At 38.4% G+C, this 27,068-nt stretch overlaps 1 protein-coding gene and 1 long non-coding RNA gene across 3 annotated transcripts in view; one reads left to right on the plus strand and one right to left on the minus strand.

Moving 5' to 3' along the window:
* Nucleotides 1-26,039, minus strand: LOC135319316 (uncharacterized). 2 transcript variants are annotated; one of them, XR_010377808.1, is made up of 4 exons: nucleotides 25,945-26,039; nucleotides 25,635-25,757; nucleotides 5,517-5,629; nucleotides 1-2,601 (listed from the first exon to the last, which is right to left on the minus strand). It is a non-coding gene; the product is annotated as an uncharacterized LOC135319316 (long non-coding RNA). The 2 variants fall into 2 exon arrangements; XR_010377807.1 differs by lacking the exon at nucleotides 1-2,601 and having other exon boundaries at nucleotides 5,261-5,629.
* The window catches only part of PTPRO (protein tyrosine phosphatase receptor type O), a 181,159-nt gene that overhangs the window by 85,012 nt on the left and 69,079 nt on the right, over nucleotides 1-27,068 (plus strand). Inside the window, exons 2-7 of the mRNA XM_031444044.2 lie at nucleotides 7,972-8,245; nucleotides 16,023-16,181; nucleotides 17,960-18,112; nucleotides 19,988-20,431; nucleotides 22,282-22,443; nucleotides 25,914-26,110. Coding sequence (XP_031299904.2) covers nucleotides 7,972-8,245; nucleotides 16,023-16,181; nucleotides 17,960-18,112; nucleotides 19,988-20,431; nucleotides 22,282-22,443; nucleotides 25,914-26,110 — 1,389 coding nt within the window. The remainder of the gene's footprint in view (nucleotides 1-7,971; nucleotides 8,246-16,022; nucleotides 16,182-17,959; nucleotides 18,113-19,987; nucleotides 20,432-22,281; nucleotides 22,444-25,913; nucleotides 26,111-27,068) is intronic.

Consider the following 27,068-nt stretch of genomic DNA (forward strand, 5'->3'; position numbering starts at 1 on the left):
TGATAATAATAATATCTATTTTTAGAGGGTTGTTAAGACGCTTAAGCAAAGTAATGCCTAAAAAGTTCTTAACACAAAGTAGATTCTTAATAAAAGTAAGTGCTATTAATAGTAGTAGTTGTATCACTGCACTGCGGTATCCCCCCAGTTCCCAGGCTCCGGCTTCCATCTGTAAGTCAGTTTCTTACAAATATTAGATCCAGAACTCTCTTCTGAATTCTGGATCCACATATCTCACCACCTAGTTGGCATTTGACCTTGGATATGCCCCATGTTATGCATCAAACTAAACTGATTACACGCATCAACCTCATTCCCACCCTGCTCATATCTGCTCACCTGAGTCTTTTCTATACGACAGTGATGACAATGATGACGAGGTGTGAGCATGGGTATAAAATCAGCACCACAAGCAGCCCACAACCCATCAAATCTCAAGTCATTAAATTCTGAGGAATATTCCCTCTAAATTTCTCCTGACCCCACACTCTTCTGAGCTACCATAATTTCTCCCCTAGAATATTTCCATCACACCTACTGCTGCCTGTCCTCTCCAACCAGTTCTCAGCACTGTAACCAGAAGGACCTTCCTGCCCACCCTGAGACCTAAATGAATTTGATTTTAAATTTTTTCCCATTTCCAATGGATGTTCAAATCCCCTTGGGAATTTTGTTAATTTGGAGGAGGTTTTCATTCCCCCAGTTTCCTCTTCCCTTGGGTACCACTTTCCCCGATGACCACTCCTGTGTCCTAACACAAGCACGTGAAACTCAGCCCCTTCAGCAAGTCCCACAAATGAGCCACTCACACAAAGTATGTCTGACTGTGGCACTCATCAGTAAAGATCAGGGTCTGGGGAGATGGAGGAGTGCTTACCATTCAGAAGGCTAACTTCAGATGGAATATTAGGCATGCCCAGTTTTAGAATGCTCTTTGACCTCCTCACCATCTGGACATTTCTGTTGGCTGCTTGCTCCTTCTGTGTCCCAATGTCACACTCTCATGCTGTCCCTTCTCTCCGTGCTTTTTCCAGCCCCTTCCTTCCTCTGTCTCCCCCTTACTTTCTGCAATAAGGCCATTCTTTTCTTTGGAACTTGAATGCCAGTTTGGCTGCCTTTTTCTTTTCCTTGGTTTGCCTAGATTCCTCTGATCATACCATTAGACCGTTCCCTTCTGTCCCAAGGGGTTCATTAATTAAGTTTTTTTTATTAAAAGTTCCTCCAATAGGAATTTGGGAGCCAGTGGTTAGCATAATGATTTTTTGCTTTTATTACAGGATGCAAATCTGATTGTTTTACTCCTCTGCTCAATAACCCGTTAAGTGCCTTCCCATCACCTGGAGCAACAAGCCTCAACTTTTTAAGAAAGACTTGCAGAGCATCCCCTGACCTAGTCCCCACTCTTAACCATTCTGATTTCTCAGATACACTATGTTTTCTCCAGCCCCCAAATCTTCATACACACTGTTCTTCATAGATCATCTTCTTTCTCCAAATCATCATCAGGCCAGCTTTTACTGCAGCCTGTACTTATCTGTACAGACACTTCCTTCCTCTAGGTTAGATCCTCCTTTGCCATCAGGCACTTCTTTGCAAGGCCTTTTTCACTTGTAGTTACTGAATTATTTAACTTGGTGTATTTCCTTTCTTTTGCTGTAGACTCTGAACTTCACTGGGACAGAGAACACATTTCTTTTCTTCACCATCTTATCCTCAGCACCAAGCATACAGCAGGCACTCATTTTTTTTTTTTAAATTCCATGAAGGTAGACACTGAGCAGAGCATGTATGTTAAGTACACAGCACTTCATCTCCTTTGACTTCTGGGCCTTAATTTATTTGGCTTGGAGGGAGCAGTCTTCCAGGAAAATCATTAAATCCCAATGATGGTGGAGGGCACAAGAAGCAATTTGCTTTAAAGGTCTGCAAGTTCTGCTGTTGGCAATGTGAACAACCCAACGAGGAGGGGAGTTACAGGGCAGTGCTTAACAGAGGTCACAAGGGCCACACCTACATGTGCGGTGAAGTGTGTGTGTGGTAGACACACACAGCACTCTTTGTTAACTGCCATCAGGATTTAATTAATGGGTGTCACAGCTGGAGAGACACTTCCTGCCTGTGGGGAAATGTGACTAAACTCATCAATGATTAACGCCATCATCTTTCACATTATCTTTCAATACGTGGGACAAGCTACATTTCTACAAGCGTCTTTCTGAGGTAAAACCGTTTAAAAACGATAAATACTGGTAAAGCTAGAGAAGAGAGATGGAGAATTTTAAAAATTCAGGCAAAATTATGTTTGTCAGTGCTTCCTTTTATGAAAATATAATGCTTGTTTCACAGAATTAACCTGTCAGGAACCTCTGTTTTTTTTGGTAACACATTAAGCCAGAAGAATGTCACATATGTGCAGAATTTGCCTGATCACTGGACTGTGGAGAACAAATGATTGTGATGGCTTCCTGGATTCTGGACCCAGCTCCTCCCCAGTCAGTCATCAGCCAGGCATAGCTTCACGGGTCCCCAGACTTGTCAGCACAGTAGGTCCTGGAAACTGTTCCCATGGTAACCTTCAGTCAAACAGGTTCGCTCAGGCTGCTGCACACAAGCACAATAGAGAAAGGAATGCTGGCCAGTCTTGTTCGTGAAAAGGGGTAATGTTGATTACTGGATAAGTAGAGTGAAAGTCAGAACGGTTCTGGGAACTATGGTTTAAGTGTCCTAAAAAGATACAATTCCTAAAATTTACATGTCCCAAAGAAAATCAATGAGAAAAATAGGTCATAAATATTGTATAACAATTAGCTACTGTTTCTGTTAAAAAGAACCGAGCCTCCCATTGCTTCTTACGGGGTAGCCTTAGCACAGCAGCATTTTCTGTGTTCCCTCTAAAATGCCCTCTAGTGAGTCTAATCGTTTATTGGGCTGCCAGCTGGAGCACTGACAATGTTCTAGAAGCAAGTCACACCGGCAGGTCACATAGGCAGCACCTGCCTGGACTCTCATCAGGTCCTATGCGAACTGTAACAACAGCCTCCTTACTGTCTGCCGGCCTTAGATGGACCCAGTCAGCCACTTCCTAACTATACTGGTCAATACTCTGATCTGTAGCAGCCTTTCTGAGCTGTGGTCTGCCTAATCACGCCACTTTTCTGCATAAAAGCAGTTCGTCATTTCTTTTGACCTAAAAAATATCCAGATTCCCTGTAACAAAGCACAGCTGGCACTGGGCTATTAAGCCCCTCCTCTGAGCAGCAGGACCACAACCTAACCCCTCTGGAGCAGTGTGCGTTCTCTTCCTTCTCCAGATGACTTCCCTGACCTTTGTTCCCCTGGGAAACTCCTGAGTATCTTTCAAGTATCATTTCTACCCTGAAATCCTCCCTCATATCCATCCAGAGGAGCAGAATGAATTACTTTCTTCTCTACGCGTTTGTAACACTGAACTATTTTCTTGTATTGACCAAGACCTTTGGCTGCAAATTTTGGAAGTCCAGCTTAATCAATTTAAACCATAAACTGGGATTTATTCACTTATGTCACCAAACTGCACAGAGGCTGGGCCTTAAGAAGACTGAGACCGGGGCCTCAGAACAAATCAGACAGCCTCCCTCAAGCAGCTATCTCCACAGGGCAGAAATTACAGACACTGACTTCTCCAGCTTTGCATCCATACATACTTGAGACCAGAGAAGAAAAGGCTCCTTCCCACTAATTCTGGTTATCAAATGTCAGAGCAGGCATTCTGGTTGGCTGGCTTGGTCCACAAGTGCATCTCCATAACTATCTTCTTGGAGAAGGGATGGCCACCGTGATTTACCCAGAGTGAGTCCAGGCACCTCCTGCTCTGCTCTGGGAGTGGGTCACCGTAATCAGCACCCCCATTAGCATCCCTTACTGGTTTTATAATGGGAGAAGAAGCAGAGCTGCAAAGAAGAGGGTACAATCTATGGAGAGATCCCAGACTGGCAGTAAAAGCAGGCATCAACCGGACAGGTTTTCAAAGTCCGTAAGTGGAGGGATAAACTGGCAGTTCTGAATTTTCAGATGCTCACTACCATACATAAAACAGATAAACAGCAAGGTCCTACTATATAGCACAGGGAACTATATTCAATACCTTGTAATGGCCTATAATGAAAAAGAGTATGAAAAATGATACATATATGTAGAACTGAATCACTATGCTGTACACCAGAAATTAACACATTGTAAATCAACTATATTTCAATAAAAAACTTTAATGATCATTTATCTATTCAAAAATAATAAAAAATTAGAAGTCCGTAAGTAATAACACTCAGATTGGGTTACGACTTTGCATTTGGGTGTGCCTCTCTCGCTGGAGCTCAAATACCCTGTCTTTCGCTAACACCTAGGGTGATGACTCACACCACGCTGGCACTCAGCTAATGTTTGTGGCTGAATCAATAAATGGGTAGCTCCCCAAGCTTCTGTGAATAAAACATCCAGTGAATATAATTACAGGATTCTGTAGGATTTTCAAGCTAATTAAATGAATGTTTATAGAACCTCTATAGTTTAAAGGTCATTGAGTGGCTCAAAACTTCACTGAAACACAGTAACTTTTGAAATACAACTGATATTCATTGAGTCCACACCATTAACATTTTTACGAAAGCCATTTTACCCTTACAAAAACGCCATGACTTATAGGAATTACTCTGGTTTTATAAATTACGAAGATGCAGCTGAGAGATCCCTGGGCTGTCCCACGTTCTGACGGGCAACATGCTGTGAAGAAGGAATAGACGCTCAGACTCTCTGATTCCACGTCTACTGCTGTGTTTTTAAGCAAATTATTAAATCTCTCTGAGTAAAATGGGAATAATAACTTACTTCTGAAGATGGTTGTAAGTAAAAAAAATATATATATATACACATATATATATAAAATGTTCTGTGCAAAGCCTGGTCCAGATCAAGGGATGGGTCAACAGACCACAGCTGCTCCACTTGTCAGGGATGGTGGAAGACTTCCTAGGGCCTGTGATGGGTACAGGTCTGAGGCCAGTCCTCTTCCTTGTCTTACGGCCCTAGGACTCGTCCTGTGTTTTTCTTCCCTTTAGTGCTGCCCACTCTGTCTCCAGTAGCTTCTCCTTCCTAGGACTGGCGAAAGAACAGGTTATAGGCTCCTGGGTTCTCCCTTCCTTGCTGAAGCCAAGTACCCAGGCCCCTTTTGCTGCCTCAAGCATCTGACGTCTAGTTCAGGAAGGGGAAATCCCAAGGGCGTCTAACATGTGTGTCCTAGACCTTGTTCTGACATCAGTTAGCTGTGTGCCATGTGCACCACTGTGCTCTCAAGTGTGAAATGAGGGTGTTGGACTGGAGGCATTTCTATATAAAACTCTGTTATGCAAAGGAAATTTCAGTGAAAATATTTTTACTGCAGAGTGAAGCAATACCGTTACCAGTCTCAGGGAAAAAAAAAAAGTTTTACACATTTTTTTCTGTCCCCCAAATAAATCGGCATTGGCCTTGCTTAAGTTTACCGGATCCATTTCGATGACTTTTAACACTTCCTTCTTGCTCTGCTTCTCAGCAGGGATGACATGCCTGCAGCGTACATTCAGAATTTTCTCCTGAATATAGATTCCAGGAAAAGCTGAAGCAGAGAGGACAGAGAAGAAAGAAATAGCATAGATGACATTTCTTTTAGGCTCACTGCCTGGATCACACTTGGCCTGCTGCCTTCTTCTCATTAGTCCCACTGACTGAATCTGATTAGCCCACCCTTGACTTATTTTTGGCAACCTAGGAGCACACGGGCCAATGCGCATTTTCCTGGCTGATACAATCATCCCCAAAGCTGTTGTTAGCATTTGGAAGATTAGTTCCCTTCCCTGGAAGATTCAACTGTCTACAAAGCATCATGACACATTAGACATATATTTCTCAAACACTTTACAAAATTGAGTTTATTTATTCCTCTTTTCGTCATTACAAACACTTTCAGTTACTGGCTGTTAAAACAGAATTTAAAAAGTCTCAGTAGTTATATATTTGATGTTCATAAACATATTATTTTTTGAGTCAGTGAATCAGCATCTATAATCAATAATGAATAAAAACTAGATTTCAGGGCTGTTGGATATTCAGTGCTTGGTTTAGCCTCACACTTCCACCTGACCACTGGTAATGTAGAATGGGTCACAGTTTATGTTTGGTCCCAAAAGTACAGAATTCAATTTTAGAAACATACCCCTGTATCTGAGGATGGGAGACAATTTGGAAAAAGGGACAGTCAAGAAATCAACCCATGCTGACAATCCTGTATTATAGAAATCTTCGCAGGGCTGCCCAGGTCACCAGGTCACAAAGCATCTGGCATAAGGCAGGCCTGGTCCTGGAGCTGGAGACGCAGCTGGAAATAAGACACAGTCACTGTCCTTAGAGAACTTACAGTCTAGTGTGGTAGGGATGTCATGAACGCAATTAAGTCTACTGAATGTTAATATGGAATTAAACTTCTGTTATTGGCCAGGTATTCTTTTTAAATACTAGGACCTGTAAAAACTAGATTTCTTTTAAAAAATTAAATAGAAAGAAACAATATCAGTATATTATTGATTTGTATAGTGTCTTTTAGGGGACTGATCCATCTTGCATGCTTGATTTAGCTGCTGACAATATGTGAGGTGCTGCAATCAATAAGTTGATTAATTCTAAGAGGAGAATGCCCACATTTAATTAATTCAATCAGCAATTCTTTCATTCATTTAACAAACACTTATCAGCTATATTCTGTGTGTCAGACTCAATGTTAGCAAAATAAGTCAAGAGGAGAAGGCAGAGGCATGTGGAACAACGAGGCTCAGTCTTGTGACTTATGTATAAGTCAGTGGTTACGAGTCCAAACTAGATGTGGGATCTTGAGCAAGTGACTTAATCTTTCTGGCTCTCTGTTTTCTCAGCTACAAACTGAGATTCAAAATAAGAGTATCTAACTCTGAGCTTACTCTGAATATTAAATGAGATAACTGTGTTTATAGCCTGCCTAGCTTAGTACCTGGATCTTTGTCAGTCTTTGATGAGTTTCAGCAATTTTTCTGTCCCACTTTCATAGAAGAGAAACCTGAGGCTCAAATCTAAGAAATAATTTGCCCTGGACACCATGTATGCAAAAGGTAAATTAAAAGCAAAACAGCAAGTGTCGTGAAGTATACGAGTCTTGTTTGAGACCAGAGAACACAAGAACACACCTGTGGGGTGTGGGAAAGAATCGGGAAGGAATATTTAAATCAACTACACGGATGATTTTCCAAATACCGCTCATACACATTTTCAAAGTTTTCAGTCCACTAACTGCTGACTTTTCCATCGGTGACCATGGAGCCTCAGTCTGGTTCCTTCTTCAAAGAACATCTTAGTGTCTCTTATTAAGGGCCAGCTAACCTTTAACGAGGAGGATTATCACAGGTTTCTCAGTCCTGACTTTTTTAGTTTTCAGAACTGACAACGAGAAGTCAGAGAGGAAATAACTACTTTGAAACATTTTTCTAGAATTTTCCTAGGATGACCATAGTGTTACTCCCTCCAAAGTAAAATAGAATATTTCCTCAAACCATACAGCTTCTTCAACATAGCTGAAACCAAAGACTTCTCCGGAAGTCGAGTGCCAAGATGATTTTTATTCATTCATCTTTATGCAGTTCCATGATGTTTATTTTGTGTTTATTACATGGCACAATCTGTGAACTGGAAGCAGCTTTTCAGTGGAGAAGAAATACTAAAAGTAATAAAACTTGAGAAGATGAATAGTCCCAGGAGGGGTTAATCTCCCTCTTTCTGCTTTTCCTTATACACTAAAATACTTATGTCACCCTATTTCACAAAGCAATGCTTATCACAACGTAAATTTTGGGAAAATTATCTCAGTATAATTTAACTGCGAGGAACCTGAAATTTGACCTCCATTTTCTCTTTTACTTCTCTTTTCTTAAACAGAATGCTACAACATTCCATGTCAGAGTCCAAGATGACAACAGTATCGCTGTCTCTTTAGAAGCTTCAGATGTGATGAGTCCATCATCTGTGTATGTTGTGAAGATAACTGGTGAATCAAAAAATTACTTCTTCGAATTTGAGGAATTCAACAGTACTCTGCCTCCTCCCATTATCTTTAAGGCCAGTTATCATGGCCTGTACTATATAATTACCCTGGTAGTGGTAAATGGAAATGTGGTTACCAAGCCATCCAGATCGATCACTGTGTTAACAAGTAAGCGTCATGTGCGATGCTGTGCTCTGTTTCTTCGTTGTGTATATTCCCATGGGTCTCACTGAGGGAGGGTCCGCCCAGAATGGTTAGATCAGTGGCTTTGAAGTCAAGTGACAAGATTCAAAGTTCTGCTTTACGTTAAGAATATACTTTCTTACCGAGGCTTGATCAGGTTTTACTGTAACCTTTTGCTACACAAAAACGTGTTCTCAACCAAACAAAAGTCAACCTCAGTAGTGTATTTGAGATTGAATAACAATTTTAGATTCATGATTGGACCATATCATTTTCTGCTGTACAATTTAATACTATGATCAGAACTAAGTTTTTTTTTTTTCCTAGAACATATATTCTCGTATTAAGCAATTTGCTTGTTGAGGCAATGAATTTATACTTGTACTTTGCTGGCTCAAATTCAATTATGCATTTTTAGTTGAGAGGATGAAAAAGAAATTGTTATTTACCAGTTGCTCTCCCCCACCTCACCCTCAAAATAGCCTAGGCTTCCACTGTCCAAAAGAATGCCAAGGAAAAAAATTCATTGACGTTTTAGCCTTTAGTATGTGTGTGTCGTAAGAGGTCATGCTGATACTAGAAATTACTCAGGAATGGTTTTTAACTGTATGTGATTTTCATTTTACTCTCTGATTTTAATAGCTAATCGCAAAGTAAAATTTGACTCTACTGTATATGTCGAGGTATGGAAGAAAAACTGTTATCTGTAAGATGTAGGTTTGTCACTAGAGCAATTTAATGTCTCAGCAAAGTCCTTCTTGGTCATTGTTCCACAGTACACATTTTCCAGTGACAGTAATTTTTTAATTCTCACCTATACATGATCTTTCTGGCCACAGTTAAGGAAAAGGACATACTGATATTTTCTGTCAGGAAAAATAAACAAGGAAAGAGAAACATCAAGAAGCAAGAACGCAGAACCAAGCTAAAGGACATATTTTTAACATGTCTGTCAAAAATTAATTAAAGTTTCCCTTGGCAGAGTCCCAAGATCAGTACTGAGTCCTAAAAATTAGGAATGGCACAGACCCAAGACCTTCAAGGTTGACCGATATAATGAACAAATCAAGGACCTAGTGAAATTAAAGGAAGAACTTGCTTGGTAAAATACTGTCTTAAGTAAGCTCCAGAAATGGTGAATCAGAAGTTAATAGATCCAGACAGTAGATCTAGGTATATAAATGCCTATGACATAAATCCTTGCAATCAGAAGCTCTGCCTTATCTTCACAATCTCATAAGCACCTACCATGAGCCTTATGCTTAATTGTGATCAATAAATATTAATTCAATTTAGTTGAGCAAGTAACAGGAGAGAGATCCAGGAAAAAAATGACTAAGGCACAGAGCAAAATAAAACTGCAGTGACTTTGGCTGATCCAACACTCATTAGCATGCGCTCAGCTACTCCCACCAGACAAAGCTGGAGGAGTCGGTTCTTTGTAACGGTTCACGAAGAAATTTGTTAAGTAGGTTGATGAAAGATCTCTGGAATATCTTGCTGATATGTTAGCACCTGCAGTAAGTTCTATTCAAAATATTTTCTATTTTCTTTTGTGATTTCTTTGACATGTGGACTTGGAAGTGTGTGGTTGAATGTCCAAAAATTTGGTGATTTCTGTAGAGATCTTTTTATTGGTTTCTAGGTAAATGTTGTTATGACCAGAGAACATACTTTTGCCATTTCAGTTACTGGAAAGTTGCTGAGATTTATTTATGGACCCAAACATTGCCTATCTTGTTGTGCATTCTGTGAGCACTTGGGTGAAGTTTCAATAAATGTCAATTAGGTCAAGTTGGTTGTTCAAGTCTTCAACAACCTGAATGATTTGCTGTCAACTTGTTCTAGCAATGACTGACATAGAGTGTAAATTTGTCTAATTTCTTCTTTCACTTCTTTTAGTTTACGTTTTATGTGTTTAGAAGCTCTGCTGTTATGTTCTTAGATGCAAATACTTATAGGATTACTATGTCGTCTTGATGAACTCACCTTTTTATCTATATGCCATGCCCCTTTTTATCCCAAATAATATGCCTTGTGTTGAAGTCTATTTTGTCTAATATTAATACAGACATTTTAATGTTCTTTTGTAAAGTATTTTCGTGGTATACTTGCTTCATCTTTTAACTTTTAACCTACTTGTGTCTTTATATATAAATGAGTTTCTTATAGACAGCATAGAGTTGGATCTTGCTTTTTTTCCCAATCTGAAAAATCTCTGCCTTTTAATTGGACCAATAATAATAGGTTGGGAATGTAAGAATTGGTGGTTAATGCACAAATTTTTCTGTGACAGTAAGTGTGAGGTGATATTTGGGTTTCAGCTTCCTCCTTTAAAAGAGAGGGGATTGAATACGTGATGATGAAGATTACTTCTGAGCTCTAGAATTCCATTATGTATCAGCTGATGATGAATTTTCACCTCCTTTTTTTTTCTAACGGGAAGCTTTTCTTGAAAGTTTAGGAAACATTTGTAGGATCTGCTCACAGAGTTGACACACTGCTCTTGAAAATAAAAGGGTACATTTGTTGCAGTCATTTATTGTGTGTTAGATTCCTGTCTTCATGAAATAAGCAGTGACAAAGCAATTGGCCCTGGGGCAGTCCTTTGATATTGCTCTACAGTTGTTCTGAGTCTGGTGTCTCTTTGAGACAGCTGAGAAACCTGGCAAGGAATAAATTCAGCACAAACGAGTCCCTTGGCCAGTTCAAAAGAGTTTCCCAACCCTTAGGCTCTGACATCCGATTAATATTTAACTGATTGAGAACTTTCAGTATATTGTGTTCACTTTAGAGAGAAGGAGTAGTTTCTTAATAGGCAAAATTAATACATGAAAACAACTTCTTAGAAATTTGGAAAGTGCTATTGACACAAAGCTGTCTCTTGTGTTGGTAAAGACCTAGAAAGAGTGGCTGGAAACATTGCGGAACACACATGGAGACATTCTACAAATATAATATTCTACACAAATTCATCCATTATAAATAAAAATAATGTTATAAATAAAAATAAATGAGTTTTTATTTTATTTACTGCCTGCATTCTCTATGCCCTGTCCTAGGTGGCAGAGAAATAAAGATAAATAAAATACCCATATTCAAAGATGGTGTACAATAGGGGAAAAGAGAAAACATTACAAAAATATGATGAATGCTAATAAAGAATTATGTAAGAGACTGGCAGCTTTCTCAGGGTACATTGGGAAGGCACTTCAGAAGAAACAATCATTTAAAAATTAGTGAAAATTTGCCAAATGAATAAAGAATGGAAAGTGTTACAGTCAGAGTCAAAGGGAATCGTGTATGTAAAGGATGGAGGCAGGCACAGCGTGGCACACTTGTGAAACTGCAAGACTGAAGATGGAAAGCATCAGTGATGCTAGAAAAGGACAGGAAATGTGGCTAGAAAATTGGGAAGCACCTTGAATACTTTACAAAAGAGGTCAGACCTTAATCTATAAGTGAGGCATGATGACAGATCTTATACAAAGAAATGACATTACATGATTCGATTGGGGAAATTTCCTTCTTGTAACAGAGTTGCAAGCCACAGGATCTTGAATCCTGCATTGCCATGGACAGATTACCAAACAGGGATTTTAAGTAGCGGATCAAAGCATGAACTTCAGTGCCAAAGAAATCTGGAAACCATAATGTAGCCTTCGGCAGATTATTACTTTCTCTTAGATGCTAATTTATAATCTATTGCAGGGGCCAGCAAACTTTCTCTGTAACAACCCAAGTAATAAACATTTTATGTTTGTGGGCCTTCCAGTCTATGTTGCCATCATTCAACCCTGCTGTTTCAGCAGAAAAGCAGCCATAGACAATACATAAATAAGCACGGTTCTGTTCTATGGAGACTTTATTTAAAGACACCAAAATTTGAAATCTATATAATTTTCAAGTGCCATGAAATATTATTCTTTTGCTGACTTTTGTCAACCTTTTAAAAATATAAATAACCATTCTTAGCTCATAAATCATACAAGACCATGTGGCAGGCCAGATTTGGTTTGTGGGCTGTAGATTTTGCAGAGGATGCTATGAAATAATGTAAAATTGTATGTACTAAAAATATTTAAATAGACTCCTTAACAACGTGTGTTGCATCTAGTAGAAGATCAGTAAGTATAATTAATACCAATGGATGAAATAGAAAATTGCTCACAGGGTTGGGAGCAAAAGAGAAACAAAACAGATCAGGCAGGGAAAAGTCAGTGAGGTGGAGGTGATTAGTTTCAGACAGAGAGTATCAAGTAGCCTGCAGTCTTAAAAATTCTGAACAGAAATAAATAAGAAAAATGAAGGTAAGATTGGAGGCAGGAAGAATAATTTAGAAAGCGGTTTAAATATTCCAGGAAAGTGTCAGAGAGGAAGAAATTTTCTCCTACCCTTCTAGGTTTTTCTGGCTGGTCCAAGAATTAAATTGATGAGCAACAAATTAACAAGGGAAAATCATACTAAAATTTAATAATGAGTATACACAGGAGAAACCCAGGAAAACTGGTATCTTGTCAAAATGGCCAAAACTTTCACCTTAAAAGTGATTTTCAGCTGAAGACAAAAGAGGATGTTGGGGGTAGTGGTTTGGGACTTCAGAGGGGAGGAAGGCAACTGACACAGAGATAGACAAACAAATGTTTGGTAAACACATGTTTGCTGGGCCGTGCAGAGACCGAAGACACACAGAGGACTCTGATCTCTAGGCCCTGCTGAGTTTTCCCCCCAACCATCCTAGCCCATATTCTGGCAGATACCTCTGGTGATAGCTCTATGTGGGTAACAGGCCCTCATGTCTAAATTCTTTTAGGCAGTTAGGGGGAAGATCATAGGTTCTTCTTGAGTCTTCTGTTTTTTAAAAATACTAAATTAATCCTCATGCCAGAGACACATTTTGATGTGACAAATTTTGTTCCCTTACAAAAGAAATGATGAAGACTTGAACTAAATTAGTGGGTGTGATGGTAACAATCCTTCCTGGATCATGGTGGTTCCCATGCTGCTGCCAGCTCACCTCAGTGGTCTGCTTGGATACAGCTGAATCATCAGTTCAGGTCTCAAATTATCATCTATACATAGGACAAGAGCTTTGGTCTGGGCCCTAAACTGGTCCCTTTTCCCTACTCCTGCCATCAGAAGTGAGTGACTAACCCCACATCCATCTGCCTCGAGAGGACTATGTCAGAAGACACATATTCTTATGTTGGTCACATCAGAAGCAAGGGATGCTGATCACTGATCCAACAGCTTCTTTAGTTTTAGTTCATCAAAAGAGAGCAATCTCAGAAAGAAACATCTCTTAGCACTTAGCAGATACTAACAACCTCTGCTTTCTTGGAGCAGTATTTGCTCCACATTTGCTTTTGTTTTTTTTTTTCTTTTTATTTTCTAAGATAGTCACATTCAAAACTTTAAAGTCTGTCCTATTCATGATCTGTCATGAATAGTTCAAAGGTAATTAAGGAACACAAAGTATTCTTCAATTTGAACATCAGTTTTTATTATGTGGGACCCCTAATAAGGAAATAATAACCATAGCAAATGTTATTAAAATTTTGTTATTAAAAGAAAAATGGGCATTTCATGGTAAAATTTTTTGTACAAAGAATGCAGTAAATTCCCCCTTTGTCATACACTCTTTGTTCCCACCACAGAAGCAAAAAGAAAACCAGAAATATACTGCTAGGCTAAAAAATAAGATAGGTGTCTCCATGAATCAGAAGCAAAACAGAAACTCAAAGTAGGGAAGTGGTCTGAAGTCATGAAGCCTCTGTGCACTGGGTCTAAAAAAAGACAGTATTCAGTCTTGCCCCCTAGAGAAAAGGAAGAATTGAAGTGCTCCACACTAGATATGGCCCAGAGCCAGGCTCCTTGCTTGAAGTAAAGATTCTTCCTGCTTGTGAAAAGAGCACATATGGAGGCCTAGAGGTGCAGGGGACACACAGGCTTACTACCAAGGACCAAGGTTAGTTACCCTCTGACTCAGGGGATAAATCTGTGAGAACCACTATACCATCCACAATATCAAGAACCCCAAAATAATGTTATATGCCCTGCTTAGACTGTGGATTTTTGTGAGCTGAAAGGATGCTAAGGAATAAGCCTTGAAACAGCAAGGAATAAGCAAGAAATCGGGCAATGAGAAAACAAAATTTGGCCCAGGGCTTATACTTCAGAACACAGAAAGAAATCTATGCTAAAAAAAAAGGTAGACATAAAGATGACAACATTTTAGATTATATCTTATGTAGCAATCTGAAAAAAATTTATGTATGATACGATGTACAAAGTGATAAATGAAAGAATTACACTTGTTAAAAAGGTTAAGAAATAATGAAACAAAAGTTGGCAGGAACAAAACAAAAACAGGGAATACACATAAATAAAGTTAAATTTTCATAAATAAAGAATACAGTTATTTATTTTAATATTTTAATTGGCTGAACAGGGCAAAATTAGTTTAATTAATCAAATCTAAAGGCAACTAGTTGAAAAACTTCAATAGGTGAGATAAATTCTGTACTGATAACACTTAAGTAAAGTTAGTAAATTAAAAGATAATACTGTCGTTGCTCCATGATTTAGCACAGTGAGACAATTCACAGGTATGGTGGTGGGAGAGGCTCTAACTGAGGAGATTAAGCATTTAAGAAAAAGAATGGAGGGGGTGATTGGCACAATATTTGAAGAAATGACTATGAAAATTTCCAAGACTTAAATAATGATATGAATCCACAGACTGACAAGGCATTTTAAGTACCTAGAGCATAATTCAACACTACGACCACACCTAGATATGTGATGGAGAAACGGCAGAGTACCAAGCATAAATAAAAGTAAGTAAAAAGTTTAGAAGGTACCAAAGGACAAATAGCATAGTATCTCCAAAGGAATAAGTATTAGACTGATAGGAGCTTTCTCTTCTGCAGTAGTTGGTGCAAGAAGACAATGGAGCAATATCTTCAAAGTACTGAGGGGAAATCAGTCTACCCAGAATTTTATACCCAGCTAAACTACATCAAGAATAAAGATAAAATAAAGACATTGTTCAAAATACAGAGCCTAGGAGAATTTAACACCTACACTCTAACTTAAGTAACTATTCAATTATGTGTTTCAGCAAGAAGAAAGATGAACCCAGATGAAAGGCATAGGACAAAATAAAAAATGACAATGGGGAGGTAGGACATGACAGAGGCTGAATTACAAATTAGCAGGAAAATATGGAAAAAGAACCCATGAAACAGGCAAAAGAATCAAACGATTCTAAGAAAAAGGAAACTGAATGACTGACACAAAAAGATACTCAACTTCCTTTATGAATAGGAAGTTAGAAGAGACAATATTTCACGTGCCTCAGAGTGGCAAAAATTTTGAAGGCTGATACAATCAAATGTTGGAAAACAATATGGAGAAATAGAACTACCATACACTGCTGACACACAGATAATTGACATAAAATTAGAAGACACTTTCACAATATCTCATATAGTTGAAGATGGGCATACTCTACTATCCAGGATTTCCAACGTAAGGTTTAGGGTTAGGTTGGTCCCAAAACATTCATTGTAGCATTATTTGCAAAAGTGAATGACTGAAAACAATTTATCTAACGTATTTTAATTATCTGTGAGACACTAAACTAATTAAAATACGTGTAAATTCTGATAGATGTAATCCTTGGTACTTCCCCAAGTATTGATAATGGCCTTTTCCTCTTTTCCCAATTCCCCTTTCTCTATTAATTTCTCTTCTGCAGAACCTCTACCTGTAACCAGTGTTTCAATATATGACTATAAACCTTCTCCTGAAACAGGAGTCCTGTTTGAAATTCATTATCCAGAAAAATATAACGTTTTCACAAGAGTCAACATAAGCTATTGGGAAGGTAAAGACTACCGGACAATGTTATATAAAGGTAAGAGGCTAAAGAAGAAGAGAAGTGATGACTATTTTTTTTTACATGATTTTTGCCAAATTCTCTTGCTCTTGTTCTGAAGAGGTCTTATAATTCACTACTCGGTCATAAGTGAACCAATAAAAATAGTTATTAATTCATGAAAAAGTGCTAGGGGGAGTCTTAGACCGTCTGGTTCATTATTTTAGAATCACGTGTCATGCATGAGCATAAGAAAACCTATTATGACTTACAAGTTACTCTTGCCAAATATTATTCCTACATGTCTGGTGCAGGAGACAAACTCAAATTTAAATTTAGAAGCACCTCACCTAATGATTTCCTCCTGAGTGTATTAGGGCGTTTCTAGAACTGGGAAGCTAGAGGTGCCTTTCACAAAGTTTCACATGGAGCTGGTCCAAGATTATTCTCCAATGCAAAAGACAAGGCTTTTTGGTATATATTTATCAGTGCAACCAGCTAAGTGACTGCATTAACATCCAAAAATTGGTTTCACTATTTTTACTGGCTTGATGGGGACCCCGTGGGCAGGGAGAGAGAGAAGAGGGATTGGAGGAATTAATCATTTCAAAAGAACCTGGTCACCTTTTCTGAGTAGACTATTTGGGGAGGGTTGGAGAGGGGTCAAGAGCGAGAGGGAGAGAAGGGGAGGGGGCATTCAGCTTTGGGGGACTGAACTGAACTGGAGGAATTTAAATATTCTCAGGACACAGCACCCTAACATTTATCTGCAGTGGGTGTAGATGATGGTCTCAAAGTTGACTGGTTGCATCTGGAAGCCAGGTAGAGGACAGGTCTGCAAACACAAGGCATAATATCCAGAAAAATGTCACTTTAACTTGCTATTTTTACAAATTCCTGATTCAGGGAGGTTTTTGTTTGTTTGTTTGTTTTTTGTTTTTTTTTTTAATGAGACAGTGTTTAAAACATATGTAGTGAACTTACAGTTCTTTAAACTTAAAAAAAATCAAATAAACATAGACTCCACAAATTACTGCATTATCTGCAAATTAATATTTAGGACCTTATTTGCTTATTGATCACATAAAACTACAAGTTCATAAATGATTGAAAAGCAGTCACTGAAAACTTCCTTTGTTAACTTTGTTAAGCTAAAATCCGTAAGTTTAAAAATAAGTTAATGAATACACTCTTTTTTAGTTAATTAATTTTTAAGTTATTTTTGGCTTTTCATTCAATAAGTGGTACTTTTAGTTTCTTTCCCTCACTTCTTTCTAAGTTGGACTGGATTTTTTAATATATTATTATTTTCCAAATAAAATGTTTTTCAAATAAAATTCAATTTTTTTTTTGTTTTCTTCTTTTTTCAAGCAGGTCTTACCTGCCAAATGACAGACAAACCATTTTACTTTAAAAATAGGGTATATTCTACAAGTGAGTCTAGAGTAAACATTTCTTGTAAAATTACTTTTTCCCAAGTCATAAATTGGCAAAATGCCTCGGGTTTTTTTCTTAAAGTAAATGGTTGGCATAAACCTAATCTCTATAATTTCTGTATGTTATCTTCTCTAATTAATACACCAAATGTTCCTATGATAAAAATTTAATTCCAATTGTATCCAATTCTTGCAGAAAAAAGCCTTGCAGGTTTGAGTCCAAAATTCCAAATTTTCATCTCTAGTCTTCTATCAAGGTTTTATTATTAACCATGCCAGTAGTATTTCATGGATACTTAATCAAAATTATTTAGAAATTTCTAGAAATATGTGGCATTTAGAAGACCACAATTTTAATGTAACTGATTTTTTTCTTCTTAGATTTCTTTAAGGGAAAAACAGTATTTAATCACTGGCTGCCAGGGATATGTTATAGTAATATCACCTTTCAGCTGGTATCTGAGGCAACTTTTAATAAAAGCACTCTTGTGGAGTACAGTGGTGTCAGTCATGAACCCAAAAGGCATAGAACTGGTAAGTCTTCTGGTAAGAACTGATAAGTCAAACTTGTTGGAAACAATTATTAAATTATATGTTGTTGTACACATACTTTCTATCATTCTAAGAAAAACTCTGTTCCAGAGCTAAGAAAGAAAATATATTTTTAATAATCTGAAACAAATTTGCTATCAATGTAAAAGGAACTGAGTAAAATATTCAATACGAAAAATTTTAAATGTCAATGTAATAATAGATTTATAATCTTTGAATAAAAAAGTACGTGATACCACCAAAAGTTATAATTAAGTAAGTTAACTGGATCAGGTCGACATCAGTCATTCTACAACCTGAAAAAAATGCCCATATGACAGAAGAACAGATACGAGATGTTCTAGTATAGATTATCAGATTATTAAAGGAAAATATTGGGATTCAGATGTATCTGAAATTTGCAGCATTTAATTTTAGCAGCATCACTAACATGAAGAACAGTCACAGGATGGATGGATAGATGGATGGATGGACAGATGGGTAGGCAGATGGAAGAATGGATAGGTAAAATAAATATACATGTTCTAAATACCCATAGCCACTACCAATATAGCTGACATTTTTTCAAGCCTACTGTGCCCAAGTGTTCAATAGGAATGTTGGAGATACTATTCATACAAACACAGGGAATGTGTTACAATAGATCACCCTGAGACCCTGCTGATCTGAAAGTCTAAGATGTCATAATTCTCATTAATTAAGCCAAGGCAAAGAAACCAGTTCAGCTAAGTAAGTTATTCACTCCATGTCAATAAAAATCTAAGATTCTTTTTGTATTTTTTATTATTCAAATAAAGAAACATTATTCAGCACCTTTTACCTGGGAGTTATTTTAAGTACTAAAAGAGATAAAGACAAAGTCTGGTGAGATAGTTCCCTGTCCTCAAAAATGGTAGAGGTACTAATGGCACTCACACAAGGCAGGATGTGGTAAATATTATCAAAGAGGTACAAAGTTGTATAACAGCACAAAAAGAGGGAGAGGTTACTTTTTATTAGATGTTCATAGGACAGGTGATGGTTCAGCTCTGTTTGAAGGATAGGTAGAAACTGTTGCAGGCAGAGACCAAGGTGATGAGCCTTCATAATTTTCTACTATGTTTCCATAATTCATAAACTCATTTTGTGTACGTAGTTTCCATTTTAGAGAGGTGAGGAGTGACGACTAATTTCCAACACGTGTGTTCCTGTTTCTGAACGCAGTTCATACATGTAACTCTCCTAAGTGCAACTATGTCATAGAAGTGTTTGTCTTGAGAGCTGTAAGTGCACAATAGCCGCTTTTTTTGTAAGAAAGGTTTAGGGACAGAGACTGAGTTTTTTTAAAAAAGGAGATTGTGATAAGCTGAAAAATATACATAGAACTCTGCTTTGGGAGTGGCTAAATCACCACTTGAACAAGCACAGTATCACAAAGCAATGTATTTGAAGTGTGATTGGTGATACACTTAATGTGTGCACACCATGCACAAAATCTTAGGTGTTCTTTTTTTTTTTTAAATATATTTGTATTGAAGTACAGTCAGTTTACAATGCTGTGTCAGTTTCTGGTGTACAGCACAATACTTCAGTCACACAGGAACATACATTCGTTCTCATATTCTTCTTCACCATAGATTACAAGTTACTGAATATGGGTCCCTGTGCTATCCAGTATAAACGTGTTGTTTATGTATTTTACATATATTAGTATCTGCAAATCTTGAAATCACACTTGTTCTTGATGTAAATTATCTATACAGTAAAAGCACAACTAAACACTATTTTATAAATCTGCTTGTGTATTTGACTCAATAGATTGGATATTCATTACAATAGTTAACAGTTACCTGAAAAAAAAAATTCTCTCTCTTACAGCCCCTTACCCACCTCGAAATATCTCAGTTCGTATTGTAAACTTGAACAAAAACAACTGGGAAGAACAGAGTGGCAGTTTCCCAGAGGAATCATTCATGAGATCACAAGATACAATGGGAAAAGACAAATTGTTCCATTACACAGATGGAACTCCTGAAATTCCCTCTGGCAACCTTTCTTCTGGTTGGCCTGACTTTAACAGCAGTGACTATGAAACCGCATCCCCGCCATACTGGTGGGACAGTGCATCTGCAACTCCTGACAGTGAAGATGAATTCGTCAGTGTTCTTCCCGTGGAATATGAAAATAACAGTACGCTCACTGAGACTGAGAAATCAACAGCCGGTTCTTTCTCTTTTTTCCCTGTACAAATGATCTTGAGTTGGTTACCACCAAAACCACCCACCGCCTTTGATGGGTTCCATATCCACATAGAAAGAGAAGGTAAAGTAATCGGAAACGAGAGGAAATAAGGAACAGCGCAAAGGAAAGGAAATTGAAACACTTAAAAATGAAATTTAGGAAGAAAGACTGAGGGTACACAGTTAAGATCTGAAGAAAAATGGTGAAGAAAAGGAAGAATTTAGTTGAGTATCCAATGCAGACTGAAACCAGAAAACAAAAATGAACAGATTGGGTCAGAATCCAGTTTGGGTAGCTGATAGGTTGCAAGTACGGGCGAATGTGTACATTTCATTACCTGACACTTCGTGTACCCCAGGCCATTGAGGAAACTATATTTGGGAAGATTTTGAATGACAGTTCTAACCATCACAAGTTACAAAATATCCTGGGGAGACGTTCTGTTTTCCAGTACACAAACTTGTGAGGAATCAGCAAAAGCATCTTTCTGACAACACGGCTACTTTTACAAGAGTGTCAGACATGTGTCCTGCCTATGCGGCTACTCTCACTCCCCTTAGGCTGTGCCCCCTGAAGCCAGCACCACTCACATTTTCCCAAAGAGGAGCCGGTAGTAGAACAGAAAATAAACAGTAGCTGGTACTTCCACTAAAGCTATTAATATTATATATTGTATCCACTCAGCTGGCATCTGAGGGTAATTCTCCATATTTAACCCACTAATTTATGAAAAGCAGGGCCGTGGCATTCAGTAAATTTGGGTCATGAATCAGATCTGAATTACTGTTTGGTAGGTTTTTATAGTTATTTGCTGTTTGTTTTGTTTTTAACATAATGCACTTCATTTGATACTTTCTAGGCCAGTAGTTTGGGTCGGCAAAGGTTGTCAAGTTGTCAAAATTTGAGGTTAAATTGACAACCTTATTTACAGGGAAGGGCAGTCAAATCACCGAGTCTCATTTTTGACATATCGTTTGCCCCTATTTTATTTAACAGAATAAAATACAAAATCTGTGGATTCCTCTATACTGATTATAGAGCAATATATAGACTATAAAACAATCAGCCATCCCCAAATATATATAAAATTAAAATCCTCCATCATTTCCAATTATTTTAGTCAAAAGTCTTAACATTTTCCTGAAATTATTCATATTTCTTTAAAAAGTTCGCTTAATCTGTCTTTTATTTTTCTGTTCCTCAATATATTGTATGGAAAATAGAGTCTTATAACAGAATTTTTTTAATGACTATTTCCATGAAGGTTATATCATGTTTTATCTGACCGCAGTATGTTCTGTTGAAGGCTACTGTGGTCACCAGATGATAATAACAACTTCAAATGAAGTAAGAAGCAGTAGGAGATGGACTTTGAAGCAATATAAAAGTCATTTTTACTGCTAAAATTTCTGGAAACAAACCAATGAGGGAAAAATATTACTAGTGTCAGAAAATATATCCAGAAGGATGATTTCTGCCTAGAGACAATTCAATATATTTTAAGGCATTTATTGATATTTAATGCAACCACAAAGAACTTATATGACATTTGGTCCTGGGTTTTTTTAATCCCTTATATCCAAAGGAGAAAGTTGATTATTAATATCTTCCTCTAACGTTATACTTCTGTTTTGTGCATATAATTTTACTGGTTAACAATATGTAAGAATGCAGTATATATCCACCCCTTATTTTATGGATTTGGACACCATATTTTAATTTGGTTATTTAAAAGTATCGTGAGAAACAGTTTGAACTCTTAGTCTTCTTTTTTTTTAATAGCAATTTTAGATTAGAGGTATAATTGAACCTGACAAAAGGAAGGAGGCAAAATACAAAAAATACTGTTTTTAAACTTACTGACTTGTCTATAGCAAAGGCCCTTCCAGATATCAACTCATATATATTCTCTTTTTTTATACATGATTTAGAAAACTTTACTGAATATTTGACAGTGGGTGAAGAAGCACATGAATTTGTCACAGAACTGAAGGAGCCCGGGAAATATAAGTTATCGGTGACAACCTTCAGTTCCTCGGGATCTTGTGAAACGCGAAACAGTCAGTCAGCAAAATCACTCAGCTTCTATATCAGTAAGTACCAAAGAAATTATCTTGCATTTACAGGGGAGCTAGAACAATGGAACCGCTGAGATTAATGATGTTCAGGCGCCAATTATACATCAAACCTTAGAGACCTTGAGAATTTTTCAAGGTCATGAGAGGCCTGGATGCGTGAGATTTTGACAGTGGAGGAAATAAATGTATGTTTAATAGTAGCAACCCTACCTCCGGATTTAACTGGAGGATTTTTATTATTATTATTATTATTGTGATACTTGAACATTTATTCAACTGACCTTCCACACTTGCCATAACAAACTCTCCAAGACCATGGACACCCAGTTTTGGAAATAGGACTTTTGTGTGAGGCCATGATAAAAATTGATATGGCTGGACTCTGTGAAAAGTCTCATTAGAGTATCGAGCTTGGGGAGCTTCAAAGAAAGCCAGAGATTCAAGTGTAGTAAGACCTAGGTGGTCTCCAAAAGTTAGCGCAAGACTTAAGCCAGAGCATCATAAAAGCCCCAATATCAAGCCTTAGGGCAGAGTCTTCTGATTCCATAAGGGATAATAGCAAGGCAACAGCTCATCTTTAAAAGTTACAAAAATAGTGTGTGTCTGTCATGTTTTTTGCTAATCTGACTACACTTACTAGAAGTTTAGAGGCCAAAAATCAGTTTCCTAGTTTACAAGGAGATAAACGTGTCTCTGATCAGCAGAAAGAAAAACCAGAAGGTAATGGATAAAAACTGCTTTCCACAAAGGATGACCACTGTATCTCCTCCAGAGGCAAAATACTACCTTTCATCAAAGGATCCCCAAAAAGATGGGTGGGGGAAAGAGGAGGGGGACAGAGGGAAGAGATCTGTTTCTTTAGCAACTTAAAAATGTTGAAAATATCCCACATAACCATTTTACTTAAGAAACAAAAATTGTCACCACTGGCAACCACTAGACATGTGGAAAAAATGCCTGTGACTGCCTTGCATGTCTGTCAGTTACGGGAGATCTTTGATGTGATATCACTTCAGAAGGAGAGGCAAGCTTAGCGTTGAGCTTTCCCCCATGAGGCTAAAAATGTTTCATTAACCCAGAGATTTCCTTCTGCCAATACAGAAGCCCTGAAAGTTCCAAGAAAACTCCCACAACTCTTCTGGCCATTAGCTCTTCCCTTCTCTGAATTTCTACTGTGTTTCCTAGTGTACAACACAAAACACAGAGCTCATCTGAGTGTGGTATTTTTCCGGATCAATTCTATTTGTGTACATCTTGCTTCTCATACCAAATTGTAAAACCTTGGCTGGGGTCATTATATTTGCTTATTTATTAATTTTGTTGTACATTCAACAGATATTTATTGAACCACTTTCCGATGTCAGGTACTCTGGTCTACTCTTAGAGCAACCAAATTGACCAGAGCTGCTGAGAATGTGTCAAATTGCTCAAAAATATGACTGTTTCAAAGAAATCATATTAATATTCATCTAGGAAAATATAGAGCACTAGAAATTTTGCATTTTCTCTGCCAATAAAAGAATGTTTTCAGAGCTTCAGATATTTTTTTCTGCAATAATGAGTTATTCAGGTGTACTGTGTATATACCTTTGATTTTAAAAGGATACTGTATTTATGTAGTTTTGAAGGCTTTCCTCAGAGATGAAAATTAAGGTAGAAATTTGCATTAGTCTCCCAACAGTCTTATGAAGGGAACATTTCTTTTATCCCATTTTTCAGGTGGAAATAAAAATTGTGTCAGAAAGTGTAGTGACTTTCCCTAGTGTCAGGACGAGAATTAGACTCTAGCAATATTTCATAGCAAAGTCCATTTCCACGGAGCCTGGAGTGACCTGTCACCTTGGGTTGATTATCAGGTCAGTCCAAATGTAAAATCGTTACGTGAGTGAATTTGTTTTGCTTCCCATCATCTCTCCCTGTGTCCCTACTACCCCAATAATATGTATAATAGTAATAACACTTCATATTTAGATAGTTCTCTAACACATTATAATCTCATTCGGTCCCAAAAACAGTCTTGTGAAGTAGACTAATCAGATGGCATCATGATAAGTTATCACAAAGCCCTGACCCAGAAGACAGGAGGTCTGGGTTGGTTCCCAGGCACTTACTACTTCTGTGACATTGGCTGGTCATTCATATCTCTAGGCCTCATTTCCTCATCAGGAGAATAAGGCATTAGAACGCTAAAGTCCTTTTCATTCCTAACGTTCTGTGACTCATCCATCTGACAAATGCATGACTGAGATTCAGAGAAGTTAATCATTCACCCAAGGCTGCATCACTAATAATGAGCAAAACTGACTTTGCGGCCAATTTTCCTGTCTCCAAACACAAGCTTTTCACTGTTTCATGGTAGCTCCAGGAAGTTTCATACAAGGGATTAAGAGCATGGATTTTGGAACCAGACTTCCTGTGTGTGAATTTCAGCTCTACTTAACACTACCTCTGCTTCAGTTTTCTCATCTGAAAGCGATGTTAATACTAGTATTGATCTGACCTCATGGATTAGTTTAAAAAAGTAAAGGATTCAAATATGTAAACACACATAAACTTAAAACAGAGTCTGGCCGTAGCTCTGTGCCATCATTTTTATCTTTATCGTTTTTATTGTTATTTCCCCTGCCTCATTTACTGTGAGCCTGGGATTGCCCTCCCCAACAGACCCTTCTCTCCTGGGCTCCAGAAATACAGCTTCCTAGGAAAGAACTGAGAAATGTATCCTAAGCAAATAAAAGAACTGGCATTTTAACAGGGGCTTTTGGGAGATAATAATCACCTTAACGTTTCTTGGGTCCTTACTACGTGTCAGGCACTGTGTTAACCACTTTGGAAATTCAAGAGAACAAAGCTAATGGAGGGGAACTTTGGGGGAGATATTTTATAGTGAGGAATCCACCGTGTCCTCAAGTTACCCTCCCCCCTCCCCGGTTCCAGCCAGCTTCTGTAATTGGGCCCGGCGGTTGCCTATTTCTTCTCTAACATAGTCACAACTCTGCCTCTTTGACCCCGCTGTCACCAAATTGAAATTTCTTTTCACACAACGGTAGTAGAGGCTCAAAGTCATTTGAATCTCAAAGTCATTACTTCCAGAGAGCAAAGATTCCAACAACAAAGGAATTATAAACACTGATGAAATAAATGCCACACTGCCCCACCCACCCCTTGTTAAAAGAGAAGTAAATTCCTTCTGGTGAAGAACTTACCAGAACAGTCTCAGATGCACGTAACAAACGAAGTGGAGCTCCTGTCTCTCAGCGGAACTGGTTTTGCTGCGGCCGCCACGCTGTTGCTCGGGTTAATGGCTGGTCACCCAGTGGAGGCTGCAGCTAAGCAGAGGATGTAAAACCCTGTCAGTCTGGCTGCCAGTCTTAACTTTGAATATCCAAGAGCAAAAGGGAAACAACCTGATTTTTAAAACTAGAATCTTGTAGCTCAACAAACTCAGCGTGAAACCTCCCTTGTGCTCTGATTTGAACGTCCAGGTCCTTCGGGAGAGTGGATTGAAGAACTCACCGAGAAGCCCCAGCACGTGAGCGTCCACATTCTGAGCTCCACCACGGCCGTGATGTCCTGGACGTCTTCCCAAGAGAACTACAACGGCACCATCGTGTCTGTGGTGTCACTCACGTGCCAGAAACAGAAGGAGAGCCAGAGGCTAGAGAAGCAGTACTGCACTCAGGTAGCGCAGAGGCGGGGCGGACGGGCTCGCGCACCCCGCGCATCACAGCCCCGCAGGCGACGCGCGGAGCTCGGCACCCGCCTCGGTGCCTCCCGGGTGCATTGTGGGTAGCGGTGCCGCGAGCCGGGGGCGGAGCCAGGAGCCCCGCGCGCAGGGCGCTTCCGTCACCGCTGCCTTCCCTTTCCCTCTTAGGGCCACCGTCTTCCCTTTGCTTTCATCCCACCTTTAAGAGAATTCACTGAGCACTTCCGATGTGCTGGGTGCTGGGATAGATGTTGGGGGTCTAGGCAGCTTCCGTACATCCTGCTCTTGCAGAGTTTATAATCTAATGATGATAATGGGTAAATGAACATATAATTACCGCAGAGTATAAAATAAGGCCTAGGTTAAGCACAGGGAACTATAATCAATACCTTGTAATATCCTATAATGAAAAGGAATATGAAAAGGAATATATATATATATAGGTATAACTGAATCACTATGCTGTACACCAAAAATTAACATTGTAAACTGACTATACTTAAGTAAAAAACTAAAAAGTAAATTTTAAATAGTGGATAATTGAGAAGCCCTATGAGTTCACAGAAAGAAGGGCATGAATAAATATGGACTGGGACAAGAGGATTTGGAAACCGGTCAGAACACCTCCTGGGGAGGAGACAACCAAACAGAAGGTTTGGGGGAGTTTTTGTTTGCTTGTTTTAGTTTCTTTTTTTTTCTTTTTTTTTTTTTTTTAGTTCTTTTCCTTGTCATTTTAACTATAAAGGAATAATGCATGCTCATGGAAAAAAATTGAAAAATTGAAAGTACATAAAGTGAAAAACTCCCTCCTCACTAAGCATAACCGAGGAGAGTGTTGCGGGCTAAATAGGAGTTAGCCGAGCACAAGGGACTGCAAGAGGCAAGTGGAGACACGTGGGAATCACTAGTTCTGGGCGTGGCTATGGGAAGGAAC

The sequence above is a fragment of the Camelus dromedarius genome, chromosome 25 (genome assembly GCF_036321535.1).
Source record: "Camelus dromedarius isolate mCamDro1 chromosome 25, mCamDro1.pat, whole genome shotgun sequence".
NCBI classification, from domain to species: domain Eukaryota; kingdom Metazoa; phylum Chordata; class Mammalia; order Artiodactyla; family Camelidae; genus Camelus; species Camelus dromedarius.